At 51.5% G+C, this 18,967-nt stretch overlaps 1 protein-coding gene across 3 annotated transcripts; it reads left to right on the top strand.

Annotated features, from left to right (window-relative positions):
* The first annotated feature begins 5,583 nt into the window (after positions 1-5,583).
* SPRY3 (sprouty RTK signaling antagonist 3) lies at positions 5,584-16,754 on the top strand. 3 transcript variants are annotated; one of them, XM_015860654.3, is made up of 2 exons: positions 5,584-5,789; positions 10,255-16,754. In XM_015860654.3, the coding sequence occupies exon 2, from the start codon at positions 10,302-10,304 to the stop codon at positions 11,214-11,216; it is 915 nt and encodes a 304-aa protein (XP_015716140.1). In that variant the 5' UTR covers positions 5,584-5,789; positions 10,255-10,301; the 3' UTR covers positions 11,217-16,754. The 3 variants fall into 3 exon arrangements, with proteins under 3 accessions (XP_015716140.1, XP_015716138.1, XP_015716137.1); XM_015860652.3 differs by lacking the exon at positions 5,584-5,789 and adding an exon at positions 5,826-7,188; XM_015860651.3 differs by lacking the exon at positions 5,584-5,789 and adding an exon at positions 7,204-7,473.
* Positions 16,755-18,967: the final 2,213 nt, after the last annotated feature.

Below are 18,967 nucleotides of genomic sequence, written 5' to 3' on the forward strand. Positions count from 1 at the left end.
GGAGCTCATAGGGGTGGAGATCAAGAAGAAAGTGCTGGAACACAAGTGACAAGCTCCGCCTGGTTTATGGGACCTTTATGAGGGGAGCACTGCAGGTATCTGCAAGGACAGCATCTTCCTGAAGTCCCAGCCTTTTCTTCTGAGTCCTGTGAAGTGGCTGGAACCTGTGCTTCATCCTGGTTTGATCCCCCTTTCCAACCAAGATTTCCACCTGAAACAAATATTTCTAGCAAATAAGACTTCAGGAGGCTCTTGCAGGATGAATGGAAGGTGCTGCAGAAAGAAGCTGGGTGGGAAGTTAGGTCGCCCCCAGTCACCATCCTGACTCACTGCCTGCTGGCTCAGAGGATAATATGTAGCTTCAACACTGCAAATTGGAGCTCCTTCCTGACACTTCCTCCTCTCGATTTTCTTCTACCCTTAGTTCTGCAGAGTCAATAAGTGAATTCACATTAAAGCAGAAGTCTCTGCCAGTTCCCATATGTCTGCAACAGCCATGGGGACTGCAAGGAGGTGGAGTGAATCCTCCAGCCCCCAAGGGATGGGAGATAAGGGTGAGCCTGCAAGCTTTGCTCTAAGGGGAAGGGAACCTTGCAGATTCTCTGGACCAACCCCATTCAACCCAACTTTGTGCTCCTTCAGTGATGGGGCATCCACAACTTCTCTGGACAACATGTTTTGAAGTTTCACCATCCTCGCTGTAAAAAAAAAATCTTCCTTATTCCAATCTAAGTCTTCTCTGTTTCACTTTAAAGCTGTTGTTACTTATTCTGTCAATACAGTCTGGACCATTGTCCTACTTGCAGTCTGCTCTGAGATAGTCTGTGCTGAAGATACTTAGGATCATGAGATCTTGGGGGATGGCAGCCAGCTCTGGACATACCCTGGACATCTACACGTCCCCAAGCATGGGAGCAGGAAGGGTCCTTCCCAGGTGGCTAAGCCATCATACCTACCGGAAAGGGAAACTGAGTCAGGAACCATGAACTAACTTAATTTCCTGATTTCCATGAATTTACCATGCTTCTCCATGGGGAGATGGGAGAGATGGGTCTTTGCACTCCCTAAACAGCTTCATTTGGAGCATGGGGCACTGCATTTACCCCGCCTATGCATGTGTTAGAGCAGTTGGCACCAGCCTCACATTTCTTTATCCCAGTGAATGGCTCTGCAGAAGTTCTGTTCTCAGAAGGGCAGAAACTGGGGCCAGCCCTAACCTTGTAAGCTCCCATGCTCAGCCCGCACTGGTAGGACAGTGCAGAGTAGCAGCATCCGTGGGATCATCCCTGCACTCAGCAACTCTGAGGAGCCCTGGAAGAACCAAAGGACAGCCTAGCCTTGTGCAAGGAGATTCATTCTCCTCCTGTCCTTCCCCAGGCCACAATGGGACTTTGAGCCCAAACCTTCCACAGCCTCCAGCAAGAAGATTTTAGGATATGGACCAGCATTTAAGGTCTCACAGAGGTTTTCAGCATTGCAACGCTGTGAGTATCAGCAAATAATTAGGACTGTGCCTTGTAGGCTGATGAGCTGCTGATTCATGGGACTGATCACCACCATTTGCTGGCAGCAGCTTGGGTCAGTTTGGGGATAGTAAGGGACAGCCTCTGTTTCCTGATGTGATGGAGATGGGACCAAACAACCCATCTGGCTCCATCAGAGAACCTCAGCTTCCTCAGTGGTTTCTGCACTTTGGTGCCTTGCTTTCAGGCTTGGTGCAACCTCTGCTCTTCTGTGTGCAATGGGTGGACGTGCCCAGGGGCTTTTGGGGGGACCTCGTAAGAGCAGGACCTCACTGCTTGGCCTAAAAGCGCCTAGGCAGGAGAAGCTGAGCCTCCAGATAACCACTGTTATTTATTTTTTCTAAATTAAAAAAAAAAAAAAAAAAAGAAGAAGAAAAAAGGAAGGAAGTTAATAAATAATGTAAAGTGGAGAATGCATTAATGAAAGAGAGAGCGAGGGAGAGAGAGGAAAAGAGAGGAAGGGACCAGGCAGAGTGAGAGCATGGGAGGGAGGAGAGATATTCCTGCCTATATCGATTGGATATGATTACATTAGACCTATCAAATATTCATACTACATTCCACAAGAGGTCATTGTGTGTGTTTTTCCAATTTAGCTCTGCCTTGGTGCAGGGAACAGGCTCTGGGTGGGAAAGGGGCTGTGCCAACATCTCCAGGCCCACAGCCCTGGGGCTGTGTCCACCAAGGGGGCGCTGGAATGGCCTCAGTTGGGACAAGGGGACTTGGGCTGGGGTTTTTGGGGTGGAGGTGAGGGGGTGTTCCCAGAGATGCCATTAAACCCACTTGTGCTGTCCCTTTGCCCTGGAGTTGCTGCTGGGGCACTCTAGGAAAGGCACTTGTCTCACCTGTGCCTCCATATCCAGGTGACTGATGCCTGGCTTGACACATACTCTGTCTGCAGAATTCCAGGGATGTGTCCCTGTTCACCAGGGTAAAGCAAGACATGTGCTTTTCATGAATGAGATAAAGTGGCAGGAGGCAGCCCAAGGCCACCCCATCCCTAGGCCCCTTCACCAAGCAGCAATGCTGGATGTGGCAAAGAAGGGACCATGGTGCTCCTGCAAGACTGGGAAGCTGAAGCTGTACCAAAGGCTGGATTTCAACACAACCCCAGCCTGGTGCTTACCTCTGTGTGTACCCTCAGTTGATGCCCACCAGCTTCCCACAGCATCCCCGTGTCACCATCCCCATGTCTCTCATCCCCAGTTTATCCACCAAGGCAGATGCCCCCCACCCTGGCAGCTCTGGATCAGAGCTGCCTTTCTCTCTTTACATTAATAAAAAATTTTACAGCACGGTGGCAGGAAATGCATTTTCAGTTCATCTGCTGCGGCTATTAGATTACCAGGAAATGGCTGGCTGGCTGGCGGCCAGTGGCTCCAAAGGGCCGGCGTGCACCCAGCATGAGGCAGAAGGCAAGCGCACCATCCCTGTCCCGATGACACTGTCCCTGCTGTCCTCATGGCATGCCAGCTTGTCCCTCCTCCAACACTGCCTCTGTGTCCTATCCCTGTGCCTTTGCACTGGACATGGTGCAAAGGATGCAGAGATGGATCTGTTCCCCAATCTGGGAAAAACTGGGAATGCTTGGAGCATCCTTTAACAAACCTTTGGTCTTGTCTTAAAGGCAGCAGGGCCTGGAGCATCTTGAGTATGCTGGGAACAGAGAAAGAAGGGATATTTAGGTCTGGAATGTGCATTAAGAAGGGAAGAGCTTGGTTGTTCCAAACTGGGGTGTATTGGATCACCAGGATGAGCTGGAGGAAATAGGAGCATCAGAAGGAGTTAAATTCATGTTTTTGTTAAAAAAGCAGGGTCAGTGCGGGCTATAAATGGCTATAAATGACTATAAATACCTGTGGGGTGACAGTGCTAATGAAGGAAGGGAATTGCCAGCAGCCCATGGAGAAATGAGGACCAGCAGTGGTGGTTGGACACAGTTTTTAGGCTATGCTCCTCTTAGACATGCCCTGGGCTCTCTGTGAGTGAACAAAACAAGGTGCTGCTGCTTTGCAAGTGGTTTGGTGGCCCTGGTGCTCTTTCACCTTCCTAAGCTTTTGGGATGATCCAGCAAGAACCTTGGATGGGTTCTCAACGGGTGGGAGATGGGAGAGGACACCCAGGAGGAGGCGAATGAAGGATGGAGATGGGGCAAAGCAATGGGAGTGGAGCATGCAAGGGAGCAAAGTGTGGGGAGAAAGCAAGGTCTGAGCCTTGCTGAGGTTTATTAAAGTTTAACCGAACAGAAACCCTGGTTTGCGTGGAGGGGACCAGCTATTTTTAGCTGTGGGTAGGATGTCAGCTCTGAAAATAGCCCGCCACCAGATCCTAATGAAATCCCTCTCCCTTTGGCTCTCACCCGGAGCGAGTTTGGAGGGGGAGGATCGCTGTCACACCCGCAGCTGAGGAGCTCCTGACATTCACAATGACTTGCCTTTTATTTTTATTTTTTTATTTTTTTATTATTATTTTTATTTTATTTTTCTTTGCCTTTTTCCCCCCCTATTCTTCACCGGCTCTGCCTTACGCCGAGCAGAGGAGTCACCAGCCAAAAAAGTGAATGCGGGGGTGGTGCTGCTTAGCTACGGCCAAATCCCAGGCAACATGTGACCAGATTGGCAATTTAATACAAAGCCTTTTCTCCCCTGTACACACACGTTCAAGTTAAAGTGACATTGAAATGGGAGCTCCAAGGGATGAAGGCAAAGAAATAGGGTGGAACTGCCCTCCTGCTTCTTTCCTAGGGATGAGTTGTGTCCATTGGGTTGGGATTAGAGTGGGAATTGCGGTATTCAAGTAAGGGAATCTGGGTCAAGGTGTGGAGCCCCATGGAGCAGCACTTGCTGCTCACCAGATGCAGCAGAGAACAGGGAGAAGTTTCTATATTCACCAAAATAAAAGCACAAGAAAGGGTTTGCTTCTTTCCCCTCTGCTTGCTGAGCAAAGGAACTGCATGATGCAGAAGGGAAATGATGATTCTCCCCTCCCTGTGCAGCCGTCTGTTCAATCTGTGCACAGTGGGGCGGATGTACCTGGTGCCTCCTCATTGAGGCTTGTTTTGGGATCCCCACATCTCTCACCCTGGGAGAATCACAGCCTTTTAATTCCTCCCCAGCACTTGCTGCTGCTTCTGAAGAGCTGCTGGTGCTGTCTGCCTTCAAGTGGCTTTCACATAATACAGACTGTCAGGCTAGATGAACATCACCGTCCCTTCTGGCCCTAAAATCTGTGAATCCAGAAATTAGAGGGCACCAGCACCTCTTTGTTTCTGCCTGATTTAATCAGGGGAATCGTACTTTTTCTTCGCCCCCCTCACTCCTTCTCTCCCTGCGTCGTCTAACCAAAGATGAATCTTCCCTCTGCTGGTGCCCAAGTCTGGCTGAGAGCACCAGAAAGGATCAGACACCTTCAGCCTTCCTCTGGGATTTTCTCCTCCCTGGGCTGATCACAGCAGTGAGCTGTTCTGAACAGGGAGACTGGAGTGTTTGGAGGATCTCCTGCCTGCTTTAAATCCCAGCCAAACACTTCAGGCTCCAGATTTAGCCCTTTTGGCTTTGTTAAAATCATTGTGATTTTGTGCATAGACCTAAAAAAGCTTTTTGAACTGTTATTGAGGATGGGAAGATGGATAACTCCATGCTGTCAGCTGTCCCAGGAGGAGAAGCTCCAAAATAAGAGCAGAGAACAGGGCCTGGGGAGCTACTTAGGATGGGACTCCAGGGGTGCTGGAGGGGCTAAGAGGTGACAGATTCCAGCTGGGAGCAGTGACCCAAAGGGCTGGAGGGGGAGGTGGGATCGGCAGGTACAGGTAGCAGGGGACAGGGGGCACAGCAGGATGCTAAATCCTCTGCACTCACAGGGAGAGGCTATCATAGAGCAGAGGAGACTCACAGCATCCTCTGTGCTACGACTGCACAGTCAGGGAACCACATCCCTATCCTAATTGCGCCCTCCCCCCCTTCCAGATCCTGATGGAGGATCTGTCCCAGACCCTTCCTTCGGGAGCATCCCTCAACTTTCCTCCTCTACAAATCCATCCCAGTTCCCAGCCCTATCTCTTCGGAGATGCTGTGGTCAATAACTCCCCAGGAGGCTGCTATTCTCCCTTTGCTTCCCACCCTCCCACTTGTCTCAGCATCTCGGCATTCATGCTTTTCGGCCCTCCCTCGGCAGCAGGCGAGGAATAAAGCGGCGCCGAACACGACGCAGGCTGCAGGGATGCTGCGAGACGGTGGAGGGAAAGCCCAAATTGCTGCACGCCTTGAGGTGGGAGCGAGAGATCGGGGCTGGGAAAACGGGAGGACGCGCACACGTGCTTTTTTGGAGGCGGGCGCTGGGGTTTGGGCACCTCGTTCCTTTCTGTGCCTTTAAAACCTGAGCTGGTAGCGATGTGATGAAGAGGAGGAGCTGGTTGGAGCGGGATGTGGCGTTTAGGCTGTGGGTTGATGCTGTCGAGGGTCCATTCCCCACTCCTGGAGCAGCACCTCTGAAAACATCCCGTGTGGATAGAGGGATGCTCAGCATTGAAATACCTAAAAACGAGTGTGGACAGGCACATCTATGTACCACCAGAGAGCAGGGTGGCTCATCACTGTGTTGGGCTTCTGCTGGCGTGCACTGGGAGAGAGCCACTGAGCTCAATGGGGTCATCCTCGTTGAAGCCCATCTGTGGGGCAACAAGTGGCAGGGCTCCCATGCTGTTTGGGCTTGCAAAGGGTGCTGGTTCTTCATACCCTCACCCTAATTCTTCGAAGACAGGTCCTCAGCCCCCTCGAGCTGCAAATGCTGCTTCACTCGGCCATAAAGCACTGCTTGAAAGGATCTGGGAAGGACTGGGGGGGTAAAAAGAGAAGCTAGGAGCTCAAGCTGGCTCCAAAGCTGTGTGCAGTGTCACCAAGGAGAAGCCTTGTGTCCTCAGGACTGCTAACCCAAATCTTGTTCATTTCTAGATGAGCCCCAGGGGTGTCACAAGGGTCCTCAGTATGCCCCAAGACAGTGTGAGGAGGGAGCGAGCACAGTGTACAAGTGACAGAAGGTCCATGTCCTTCTTGCACACAGAGTCTGAGGGATTTTGCTCCTGAGAGAACAGCAGCTGTGGGGTTGATTTGGGGGATTGTGGCAAAGAAAAGCCTCTTTCCATCCTATCTGAGCTTTGGTCACTAATTTGGAATTAGTGTGGACTTTCTGGCAGCGTAAGAGGTGGACGGCATCCAGGCTCCCATTGATGCCTCCCAAATACCCAGAAGAGGTGACTGGGTCTGGGGAGCAGGTGACAGTGCCTGAAGCACAGTGATTTATGCATCAAGGTGACAGCGCAGGTCGATGCCATCCCCTGCTCTGTGCTGCCAAACCCCAAAGGCACTTCCGACACACCGTGCCCGTGGTGATGGCAAAATAAACCGAACCCACGAGTGCCGATGGGATGGGGCTATATGAGGCTGTCCCCTGTGTCCCCCGGGGGCCGAGGAACGGGGTCGGCGGGGCTGTCCCGGTGGGCGCGGAGGGGGGAAGCAGAGCCGGAGAAGAGACGGAAATGTTTAAATAGCGCCTGCTGCATCCCGCAGCGCTCGGCTCTGTTGCAGTCATTATCTAGGGAGCGGATGCACAGGGCTCTATGGGGACCGCTAATGGGCCGATTCAATTTCAGCTGGATGACGCCACTTAGGTAAGCATTAAGAGCTCCAGCTCCGGGAAAGCGAGCGGCAGAGAGAGAGAGGGAGAGGGAGAGGGAGAGATGCTAACGGGCAGCACTAAATCCCTCCCTCCCTCCCATCCTCCACGCTGCCCCCATTCACAAGGACCTGCCTGCATTCACAAACCCGAGCCGGGCAGCCCTGCAGGGCTCTGCTTCGCTGCCCCCGGCTGCGGGGCCGGGGGGGCGGCCGGTGCCCCATGCCCGTGCCGCCCACCGGCCCCTAGGGCTGGGCACGGCGGATGGAGCGGCGGCGGGGTGAGTGGGGTACGGGACACGGGTGGGTGCGGGACGTGAGTGGGGTTCGGGTCACGCGTGGAGTGTGGGATACGCGTGGCTGCCGGTGGCGGTGCTGAATTGTAGGGAGCGTTCATTGGGATCCACGCGTGAAGTGCTGGACATGAGTGGGGTATGCGTGGGGGAGATGGAGGTAGGGACCTGGCCATGCAAGTGCCCGTGAGTGGGGAATGAGGGGGTCCTGCACGGAGGAAGCCCCCTCTGTTCCCACCGGAGTGCTCTGCAGAGCTCGCAGCCACCTCCAGTGCCTGTAAATCATTTGCTTTTACGATCCTTCCTCTGGCCCATTATCACACGAACTTTATATGTTTGGGGCTGCTGCCGGTCATAAAGCTTGCCTGGTTTCCGGGGCTGGTGTGCCCGTTTGGCAGGCAGGGTGTGAGGAGGAGGAGGCTGGGGACACGCTGCCCTGCTCCCCCCAACGGGCAGGTAGGCAGGGAGGGGGTGGCAGTGCTGTGGGTGGAGGGCAGGGACCTACTGTAGCCCCCCCACACCCTGTGCCTCAGGCAAGGAGTGACAGGAGCAAGTGGGGTTCTGTGGGGCAACAGCAGGGTCCTCACTCTGGGTGTTCAGCCCCCTTTCCCCCCATTCCACTGGACCAAGGGAATCCCAGCTACTCCATCTCCCTGTAGACACCCCAGCTCTTGTTCACTCCGTTCACAGAAAGAGACATTTTGTCTAACTCCTACATCTGGGGATTGTAGGTTCAGGAGCACCTGGGCCCAGGTTTGGTGCCATGGGTCCTCCAAGGAAATGTCGTGCCCCAGGTGCTGCATCCAAGTCCAGGACCCAGATCCTAAGCGTCCAGGTTGCAGTGCGCTGCGTTCTATTGCCAGTTTCTCTCTGCCTCCTGTCACCCCCATGTTGCAGCATCCTCCACACTGCTCCTCCTGCCTAATCATGTCTCTACTTCTTGCGTGTAGGACTGTGTGGGAGTAGTTGCCCTTTGGCTGCTCTCAGTCTCCCGGTTCCACCGTTTCCATCACCACAGACCCTCTATTGTCCCAGGTCTCCCCCTTTGGGTCACATCTCACTTTCAGCCCCACATGTGAACCTTCCCAAGGTCCCCACTCTGCCTGGTTTGAGTCCTAATGCCCAAACATCACCAAACCCAGCACCCAGACGAAGGGGATGAACACCAAGATATGAGGAGCTCCACCTGCACTGGGTATCAGTCAGCCTAATGCCCTTTGAGATGGGATCTGTGTCCTGAGAGATGCAGGAACCCACTGAAGCTGCTATGTTCCCTGTTGCATGATTCCATCTGCACATCTCTTCAGGGGTCCAGGGGGCTGCAGCTCCTTAGCCTGTGTTTCACTGAGAGCTTTGCTTGCATGGCCCATTCCCATCCTGGAAACATGCTCTCGTGGCTCACCTTGTATTCCCACTAAAGAAATCCATTCCCAGTCAGCTATGGGTATCCAACAGTGACCCATTCACCACTCACACTGCCCTGCATGGGGTGAGCATCTCACTCAGAATGGCTTGGAAGTGGGCTCCTTGCAAAGGAGAAAAAAACAAAAAATCCCCACAAATCTAAGCAGATTTCTTGCATTTTCTTTCCTGGAGGGGGGATGGGAGAGGGCATTTCTTGCTTTAACTGTCAAAGTAAGTTGCCTTTGCTTTTCCTGCTCTTCAAGGTCAGCCTTAGCTAATGAAAATCAATCTTCCCTCTGCCTCTCTCTGCTGCATGAGCAGATTTACCTGTGGCCCCTCACCTACTTGCTGGCCTTTGCTGGCCACAGGAGCTCCTATAGAACAGCCTTCCTGTGGGCACTGTGACAATACTGGTGTCACCCGCAGATCAGATGTTTGATCTGCCAGGGAACAGCTTTATTCCGGGGAAGTTGGCTGTGCACACAAAGCACACATCCAACTAAAATCTGGACTGGAAGTTCTTGGGGGTACTGGCATGCAATGAAGCACATCCACATGGCTGCTCCATTTTTGCATGGCAGCTTTGGTGCAGGAGCAAGTCAAGCTGCTTATATCAGCTTTGCCTTTGGGGTTTAAGTAGAAGTCTGCCCTTTTGTGATGGGGATGTGAATGGGAAATCTAGGCACTGCACTGTGAAATGCGAGGTCTTGGGGAGTCAAGCACATGTTGTATTAGTGGTGATTTGTTGCTGTTGCTACTTGCAATTAAATGTGTTTGGTTTCCCTCCTTCCCTGTGCCCCTGGCTCACGACAGTTTCCTGAGCTGGAGATGCTGTTCCCAGCTCTATCACTGGCCAAGTCTCAGCACTGAGCTTCCCCTCCTCATGGGAGGACAGGCAGTGCCCATTGCTGCTGGCAAGAGTTGGGGAACCTTCCCTGGAAGGACACAGAGCATGAGGAGATGCTGCATCCACCTGAGCCAAGGGACAAGTCTCATTGTCCCAGTGTTTGGAAATGTCCAGCCAACATCCTCCTGGGCTCAGCAGAGCCTTGAGCTGTTTGTTAGGAATATGATATTAAGAAGAAATGTTTTATTCAGGGCGGTGAGGCCCTGGCACTGCTGCCCAGATAACTGTGGCTGCCCCATCCCTGGAGGTGCTCAAGGCCAGGTGGGATGGGACCCAGGGCAGCCTGAGCTGGTGGGGTGCAACCAGCCCACATCAGGGGTTGGAACCAGATGGGCTTTGAAGTCCATTCTCACCCAACCTGTCTGTGACTATGAAATTCATTAGGAGTTCAATGGGCTGCAGGGATGGACTGTTATGAAGCATAATGCAAATGTTCCTCTTTCCACTGTATCCTTTAGGACTTTTAGATGTGCCCTGATGCCGCAGGCTCCCAAAACTCCTGGAGATGCAGCTCTCTTCCAGTGTGGCTGAGCTCAGCTGTGATGAGACAATGGAACCCCCAGCTGAGGACTTCCAGCAGGTCCTGTCCATCGACCAAATCCGCTCCATCCGTGCCAGCAACAACTACGTGGAGAGGCCAGCCACCTGCTTCCAGCAAGCCCGCTCCAACCCATCCCTCTCGCAGCCATCACACAAGCAGGAGTGGACTCAGGACCGCCTGGCATCCTCCACGCTGCAGGACCTGCACCGCAGCCAACAGCCCCACATGCCACCCCTGCAGCAAGCCATGAGCCACTCCAGCACAGCCAGCTCTGTGTCCCAGAGCACCACAGCCTCCGAGCAGCGCCTGCTCAGCGCCCTGACGCCATCCCACTCGGGTCACTCTCTCATCCGGACGCAACCCAGGGCCGGCGAGCTGAAAGCAGAGGAATCTCCCTTGAAAGGAGCAGTGGAGAAGGGCAGCCTGCATGGCGGGCACCTCTTTGTCTGCGAGGAGTGTGGGCGCTGCAAGTGTGCCCGCTGCACGGCCGCCCGTGGCCTGCCCTCCTGCTGGCTGTGCAATCAGCGCTGCCTGTGCTCCCCAGAGAGCCTCCTCGACTACGGGACTTGTCTCTGCTGTGTCAAGGGCATCTTCTACCACTGCTCCAGCGATGACGAGGACACCTGCGCTGATGACCCATGCTCCTGCGGGCCGGGTTCCTGCTGTGCCCGCTGGGCTGCCATGAGCTTCCTCTCCCTCCTCATGCCCTGCCTCTGCTGCTACTTTCCCACCTTGGGGTGCCTCAAACTTTGCCAGCGGGGTTATGATGGCCTGAAACGCCCCGGCTGCCGCTGTCAGACCCACACTAACACGGTGTGCAGAAAGATCTCTTCCTCCAGCGGCACGCCTTTCCCCAAGGCACTGGATAAGCCGGTATGACCCTCTTGGGGAGAACAAGCAGACAGTTCCTCCTAATCCTCTCCCCTTCGTCCCCATCCTCTGGCTGCCCCTGCTCTGCAGTGCTCCCCTGTCCCTGCCTTCCTCCTAGGAACGAGACTCAGGGTCCCTGGGCCGTGGCTCTTCCCATGGGAGGAGGAGCTGGGGCCATGCATCCCAAGCTAGAGTCCTCCAGGAGCCTGGATCTGTTCTCTCCTTCCAGCACTTTTCAGGGGTGGTCTCCATTTTCTCCCACTGCCTACATCCCTTATCCTCCAGGTGCCACAGGGTCCCACCAAGCAGCAGCAGCCTCCCTGCCTGCTTGGAAGCCATCAAGAGATGATAGCCAGATGGCACCTCATTTCTCCTGCCTCCAAGAAGAAGGGAAACTGTGGGAAGATTTCAAACCTTTAAGCTGCTGCCCAGCTGCAGTGAGGGGAAAGTTCCCCTGGGATGTGATGGAGAGCAGGATGCTGGTTTGGAACAACTATTCATTTCTCCATGCCTGGAGGTGAAGGGTCTTCCTCCAAAGTGCAAACCATGGTGGGATGGGAGAGAAGATGATATTGTCACCCATCTCCATCCCACCACTGAGCAGATGCAGCTCCCTTTCTATACTTCCAGGCTTGTACTCGAGGTAGGGTGAAGTAGCCATGGGGACAGTGCTTTGTCCCACCACCCTGTTCCCTAGATCTGCCTTCTGCCTGTCTGGTACCTTCCACCAGCACTGAAATCACTTTAAAAAAGTCCCCAAACCCAACTATTGACAGCCAGCTCTTCTCTCCCTGCTGCTTAGCACTGATCCGAGGTGGGGCTCCTGTTTTGGCTTGGGGAAAATGGAGAGTCAAAGTGGGTTTCCACAGATGGAGCCCCAACCTTCCTTCCCTGCAGAAGCTGCCTTTGAGCCCTCATCTTGCTTTCCTTGGCCATCAGCATGCCACAGCACTGTCGCTGCTGAGGGTATCCTGTTACAGTGGGGATGGGGCTGAATGGAGCCCTTGAGTTGGGCCATCTGCAGACCATGATTTGGGGTCATCACTTCATGGTTTACGTGCTGTGATCCTAAAAAGCCAAACCCATTGCTGCAGCTATGGGTAGATCCTTCCACATCTGGGCTCAGCCCCATCTCCATTTGCCATTGGTGGGTCAGGGGAGCTTGGAGCTGGGATTACGTCCCAAGGCTGTCACTCCTCTGAGACACAAGTGTGTGCAGAGGGAAGTAAATGATTCCCCTGGAGAAATATATGCAAAGTCTCCCTTGGCTTCCTCTAAGACTCTGCTGTCCAGGGCTTGCCCATTGCATTCACTCAGCCACTTCTTTCCGTAGAGTTCTGTGGATCTATTTTTGTATATATAAATATAATGTTAGGATGGCTAGGACTATTACTAATAATATCCATGATACTGCTGTGAATGGTGCCAGATGCAAGGTTTGGCTTCCTGGTACACTTCCACATTCTGGAAGATGATTTCCCAGTCTGTTTATCGCTAATCCTAGACCTTGAGTTCCTAGGTAGTCGGGAGAGGGGGAAAGGGAAGTATAGAGGCTGCAGAGAGGGAGGAGGATTTAGTGCTGGCTGTGGGATGAGCCAGGAGGTAGCATTTCTTGATGGGATTCATCTTCCCATACATTTGCTATCTAAAAATCACAGCTGATCCAAGCTCTCTCTGCTGCAGGAAAGAAAAAAAAAGAAAGAAAGAAAAAAAAAAAAAGCAGTTCCAGGGAGTGATTCATCCTCCTCAGAAACATTAATTAAAATGTGTGCTGCTGGTGCTTGACTCCTTTGATTCTAAGGGAGCTGCACATTGATGGCGTGAAGCAGAGGTGCATCCCATCCCTGGTGGGGAGTTTGTGCCTTGGTTGTGGTATAGGCATGAGCAAAGTCCTGACCCTGGTTTCATCCAGAGACCAAGGGGCACTGATGGAAGATGCTTCTAAGGATGCAGAGCCCACCTCCGTGAGTGGTAGGGAATTCAGGATGATGCTGTGGCTTACAGAACAGAACCTTGTACTGTTCAGGAGGGAGAAGATGATGCCTGTGCAGTTTTGCCATTTGGGTTTCAAGGCAATGACCTTCTGAGACTGTACACATCTGTATCAACACAAGATCAGCCCATCTCTGTGGCAATCGATTACAAAATACATCACAAATATATTTATCCATATGCCAGCAGTTGCTTGGCCCATGGTTATTTCCAAGTGATGTTTCGGGGAGAGACTTCCACCAAGAGGCATCCTTCCTTTTCTGTTCACTTATCTATTGGTGCTGATTTAAACTTATTCCTCCTAAAAAGTGTAAAACCTTTTTTGGGGGAAAAAGTCCCTTTTTTTTTTTTCTCATTGAGGGTTTGAGGAACTGGCTCACTTCAGCAAGAACGGGAAATAGTTCATTGAAACTTTCAGATGAAAACTAATGAACAGAATTTTCCAACTTGCTCCACTTTGATTTTTTTTTTTTCCCTCCTCCTTTTTAAGTGGAGCCGTCTTATAAATTTAGTTACCACCTCTGTATCTCTGCAATTCGTTGCTTCCTCTCCTGATGGTGGAATGACTCAACATGTGAAGCTTCATCATTTTCACGGCCTCTCAAATCATGCAAACATGGGGTGATCTCCTCCAGGTGCTGGAGCCACAGGATGAGAAGATGGCTGTCCAGACACCATTTCCTCGGAGCCAGTTTGGCTTGGCATAGTGCAGTGAGGTGGAACCCAGCACTACTATTGCAGCATATTTACCTTAAGCAATTGGTAAGAGTCCAGGATGCCGTCTACCTAATGGGCTTTTTCTGGGTCAGCATGGAAGTTCCATTCCCAATAGGGAATCATGCCATAGCCAGAGTGCAGGGCTGAGGAGTTTGGCCAGGTCTCTTGAATGTCTCACCTCCTAGAAAAGCCAAACTCATGAGATACATTTTATGGAATATGGAGCATGTAGAAGGGAATTGGAGAGGGCCCACTTGGGCACAGAGGGCTATCAGACCATGAAGAGCCTCAGTTGGAATGTGTCGAAGGTAAATCAGAGCTGTGTTGAAGTCTTACAGTTGCATGGAATGGAGATGTTCAGAGCTGGTATTTGCCAAAAGGTCTCCAAAGATGCCAGCTCCAGTTCACTGAGCCCATCTGGTGTCAGGAAGGCTGTGGGTAGCCTCTGATCATGTTTATTTTTCCTGAGCTTTTCCTAATGTCTTCAGACCAGTTCCATCCTGTTCCCTTCCCATTTCTGGCTGCTGGATGGTTCAGTTTCCCTTCAGAGAGGGCTCCAATTTTGGTTGGAGTTGTGAGCCCCTTTCCTGCCCCACCCTGTAATGAGTCAGATAACATCTGCTCCAGATGTTTGTGCGGCTGTTTGCCCTGGCAGTTTGGGTCTTTCTCTGTCCTAAAGTGTCTTTCTTGGTTTTCTGTTTGGAGAGTCGCATGACAAGTCCTCTGTTTTCCATGCACTCCTGGGACCTGACAGGGATGGAACTGCTTTGCAAGAAAGCATTTCTCCACATGGTGCATCTGTGCTGGTCACAGGCTCCTTTCCCAAGAAACATGAAGGGCTTTAGGGCAAATTTAAGGAGAGATGCTCAGGAGCCAAGGAACAGGAGGCAGGGCAGGAGCTGCTGAGCAGGACCTGAGCTCCCCCTGCTCTGCTCTTCTCATCTTCTCCAAAGAATCCTGATGGTGCTTGCTCTGTGCCATGGCTTCTTTAAGCCCTGTTCCCCTCCTTTAATACCGTGCGATCAGTCCCAGCCCTGTTGTGAAGGAGTCACTGGGGACCAAACTGAAGCACACATCCTATCCCAGTTCTCCCAGTCTTCCCAGTGGAAGTAGGTGGTGCTTGGGCTGTAGCTCAGGTTGGCACATGTACGGTGACAATAATGAAAAGATGGTAGTAAATACACAAAAGGTTATTTACAGGAAAAACTCACCTGTATAGAAGCCTTCAGTCTGCTGAGAACCACTGAAGCAATCACCACCAAGGAGCATCTCCAAGAGATGCTGCCTTAGTGGTAGCCAGCCCTTAAATGAAGTCTAGAGGAGGTGGAGTCAGGCTCCATCCTTTCTGGGAGCACAGCTAAATTACTCTCACCTGTGCTCCCACAGCTGACCTGACACTTGCCTCAGCTGATTAATCAGAGGTTCAGGCTGTGATTACCAATTTCCCATACAGCATCCATCCTTGGGAAAGCTCTTTGTCTCACACCAAAGCTGCTGCCAGCCAAGGACATCAGAAAACAGTTGGCAGGGTTGGAGTTTTTGGGGAAGGTCTTTGAGACTGCATTCTCAGATTCCCATAAGATCCTGCTGAGTCAACTCTCCCCTATACTCACATATGATCCAAAGGACTGGTGGGGAAGTATCATTGGACAGAAGATGCCAAAGCACAAACTTACAGTTTATCAACAGCTGCTGTAGTGCAATAAAGAGGGATGAACTGGGTTTACACGAGTGGGAAGCACCAGGAAGGAGCATGCCATGCCCCAAAATTGCTGTTCCCAGCACCTGCTCTGTTAATTTGCTCTCTCTCTCATTCTGGCCGATGGGTATTTTGAGGCTGGAGAACACTGAGAGGTCTTTGGATATCGGAAGGTCTATCTTTCTGTGATCAGTATAAAAGAAACACAGAGAAGAGATGTTCCTCTGTCCCACCTGAAATCCCATTCTTGGTCTTCGGTGGAAATGAAGTGAGGCTTATCTCCTAGGAGCCCATGGAGCCCACTCCTCTAGGATACGTGCAGCAGCTGGAGGTGGCTGGTTCAGATCTGAAGCAAAGCTGTGACCTCCTATGGGCTCACGTGCTTCAGGTTATTTCTCAGTGAGCACCAGGACCTTTTGCAAACACCCAAAGGGCTTCAAAAGGAGCAGAATCAAATCCTCCCCAGTGAGCTGTTGGTGTGGCAGGTCCCCTCCTTCCCTGCTGAAGTCCCTGTCCACCTTCTCTTCCTCTTCTTCCCATCTCCTGGCAGTTCCCTCAGGCCTTCGTGATGCTCAGTGGACAGGCAGCCACCTGCCTCCCCAGCGTCCTCAGCACAAAGCTCTCCCAAGAAGACAGGTCCCCTTGGCTTCAAAGGAGAGTCTCATACCAAGAACCGAAGCCTCTAATTCTCCATTTAACTGGTACAAAGGCGTTCTGTACAGTGTATAAAGAGATCCCTCCCTGGCTGCCTTTATTTGGGTTCCTTTCTATAAGGTATAATACATGTTTATAACCCAGTGGCTTTTTTTTTTTTTTTTTTGACAATACTCTTGTAAATTTAAAAGGAAAAAAAAAAAAACCAAAACAAAAAAACAAACAAAAAACCCAAAAAAACAAACAAAAAAAACCCAAAAAAACTCTAAAAAAACCAACAAAGTATTTATTTCAAAAGTTTATTTTAAAGATAAGAAAAAAAATAACCTATTTATTTTAACGCACCTCCTTCTGTTTGGTTTTCTTCTCTTGCAAAGCTAATAACTGATAACTGAACCACTGCTGAGATGAAAAGTAATTCTATGGGTGGCTTCACAAGCCAACTTAGAGCAACTATTCAATAAATATATATATTAATTTTGAAAGTGTCTGCTTGTCTTCGTGACAGCCAGGGCATGACTCAGGCTCCTGCTTTGGCAGGGCTCTGAACAGGTGCTGGCTCTGCATTTGCTCTGCTGGCATGGGATGGGTGTTGGTGGGGATCCTTTTTGGCTCTGCAACATCTCCCCTTTTGTGGTGCTCAACGAAAACCTCAAAAATCTCAGTGTTTGACTTCCTGCTGTGGCTGTTCCAGGTCCTTGAAGCATGGTGGGTTCTTGGGCAGCAAATAAAGGACTGAGGTAAGGCATCCCTGAGATCTATTGGCATTTGGTCCCCAAAACACATTTCTGAAGCCCTTTCTGGAGTGCATTTTCTAATGCCTCTCCGCATAAAGCTTTTTCTCGCACTGTTTCATTGGCCTTGGAGCCTGTCTCTGGTACCAGAACATGCTTTCCAACACATGTGCCAAGGCCTCACCACAGCATTCAGGATCTGCCTTGGGGTTTTGGAGGACAGATGTGAGTCCAGTCCCTGCTGTGACTCATTCTTCCCCTGCTTCTAAAACAAAAGATGACTTTGGGACATTTGTAATTGCCAGAGTCCCTCTTAGGCACAGCAAACCAGATTGGTTCCTAGATGCACAGCTTGTTTTAACTATGTTAGAGACTTTTTAGTTTGTATAGTACCACCTTCCCATGCCTACCCTGTTCCTATTAGTCCATGCAACCAATCTTGTGGGTACCCACAGATCTTTATGAACAAGGCAAGACAAGGCAAAGAACGGTAATGCAGATCAACAGAGAGCCATGAGCAAGTGGCCCACAGGCCATCTGAATGAGATGGTCACCACTCACTTGGACACTTTCGTTCTCTTGTACAGAGAAATTCATAATAGCCCCAGGAATCACAGAGAGTCCCGGTGGTTGGGCTTTCTTCTTAGAACAGGTTGACCCTTTAAACTGCATGGTCTTTGCTATTTGCATCCTTGTGAAGACCACGTGCTCCGCAGGCTCAAGTCTATCCCAGACCAGCTGGTGTTGGCACTGGGTCGCAGTCACGGAGTGGTGTCACCAGGGTGACTGGGCCACTTTTGCTGGTTTCACTGAGAATAATAAAACACCTCCTCTTGGCTAACACCACCCATTGACATTCAGACCTGAAATAACCTCTGCTGTATTGTCACAGCAGAAGAAGCCCAGCTCCATGAAACCCTCCCTTGGAGGTACAGCAGAAGTGGGTTTCCACCCTTTTGGTGTTGAAATCCTCCCTTCAGAGGGAGCAAAGCTGAGCGCACATCTTTCCTGAATGCTCAGGTGTGAGCCAATACTTTGCTGGAGCGGGGAGCCCACCGTTAGCCAGCAGTCCTTCCCAGCCCGAAGAGCAAGGGTAGGCGTCTGCAGCTGAGAGCTTGGCTGTCTAGACAGCAGTAAGAAACGGGCCCTCTTAAGGACTCATTCATCTCTTCCTAAGATGGCTAAATAGGTCAGATGACTCATGCCCTGAAAGCGCCTATTTCTCTTTGCTGACTACAAAGGGGAAGGAGCTTGCAGCAGCTCTGTGCTGAAGACAGCTGAAGGTAAAGGATCTGAAGGCAAACCTGCGGATCCAACATGCTGTCTGTGACTTCATCGGTGACGTGGATGGAGTGATGAAGGAATATTTAAATGCCAGCTGTTCATTAACCCACGCTGAAGGTGATGAGCATGGAGGAATCCAGGCATGCAGAGCTGCATAGGAGGAGGTGGAAGGTCAGATCTCGTTTCCACCAGAGGCTGTAGGGACCACAGAGTGGGAATCTTGGCTGGAAGAATTTGCTAAATGGCTTCTCCATGACCACCAGTGCCTCATAGGTCTTCCACAGTCATCCTTTAGGTAGGGCTGAAGGCAGCTTATTGCCCTGCAAATCCCTGACCACTGCTCTGAAGAATCCAGTGCTGGTGGGTCTGAGCAGATGCAAGATCACAGTCCAGTGGTGTCCCCAGCTCTGCCTTGCATGCCAGTGCTTGGTGATGTCAGGAACATGGGGCCTAGAAGGATCACAGTTTGGGGATTTACTGGGGGCAGTGAGGAGGGCAGCTGGGAACCTTGGAAGCAAGAAATGACACCTGCAAAAGCTTCTCCCACAGCACAGCTGTGATGCAGAGGGGCTCACACCCTACAAGAGGGTCTCCATGACCCCAGTGATGGCTGCGTGCTTGTGAAAAAGGACCATTTTTCTTATTAGCACCCCAAAACGCCTGCAGTTTATGGCACTGTT

Source organism: Coturnix japonica, chromosome 4, assembly GCF_054131305.1.
Source record: "Coturnix japonica strain WE chromosome 4, WE-NBRP24, whole genome shotgun sequence".
Taxonomy (NCBI): domain Eukaryota; kingdom Metazoa; phylum Chordata; class Aves; order Galliformes; family Phasianidae; genus Coturnix; species Coturnix japonica.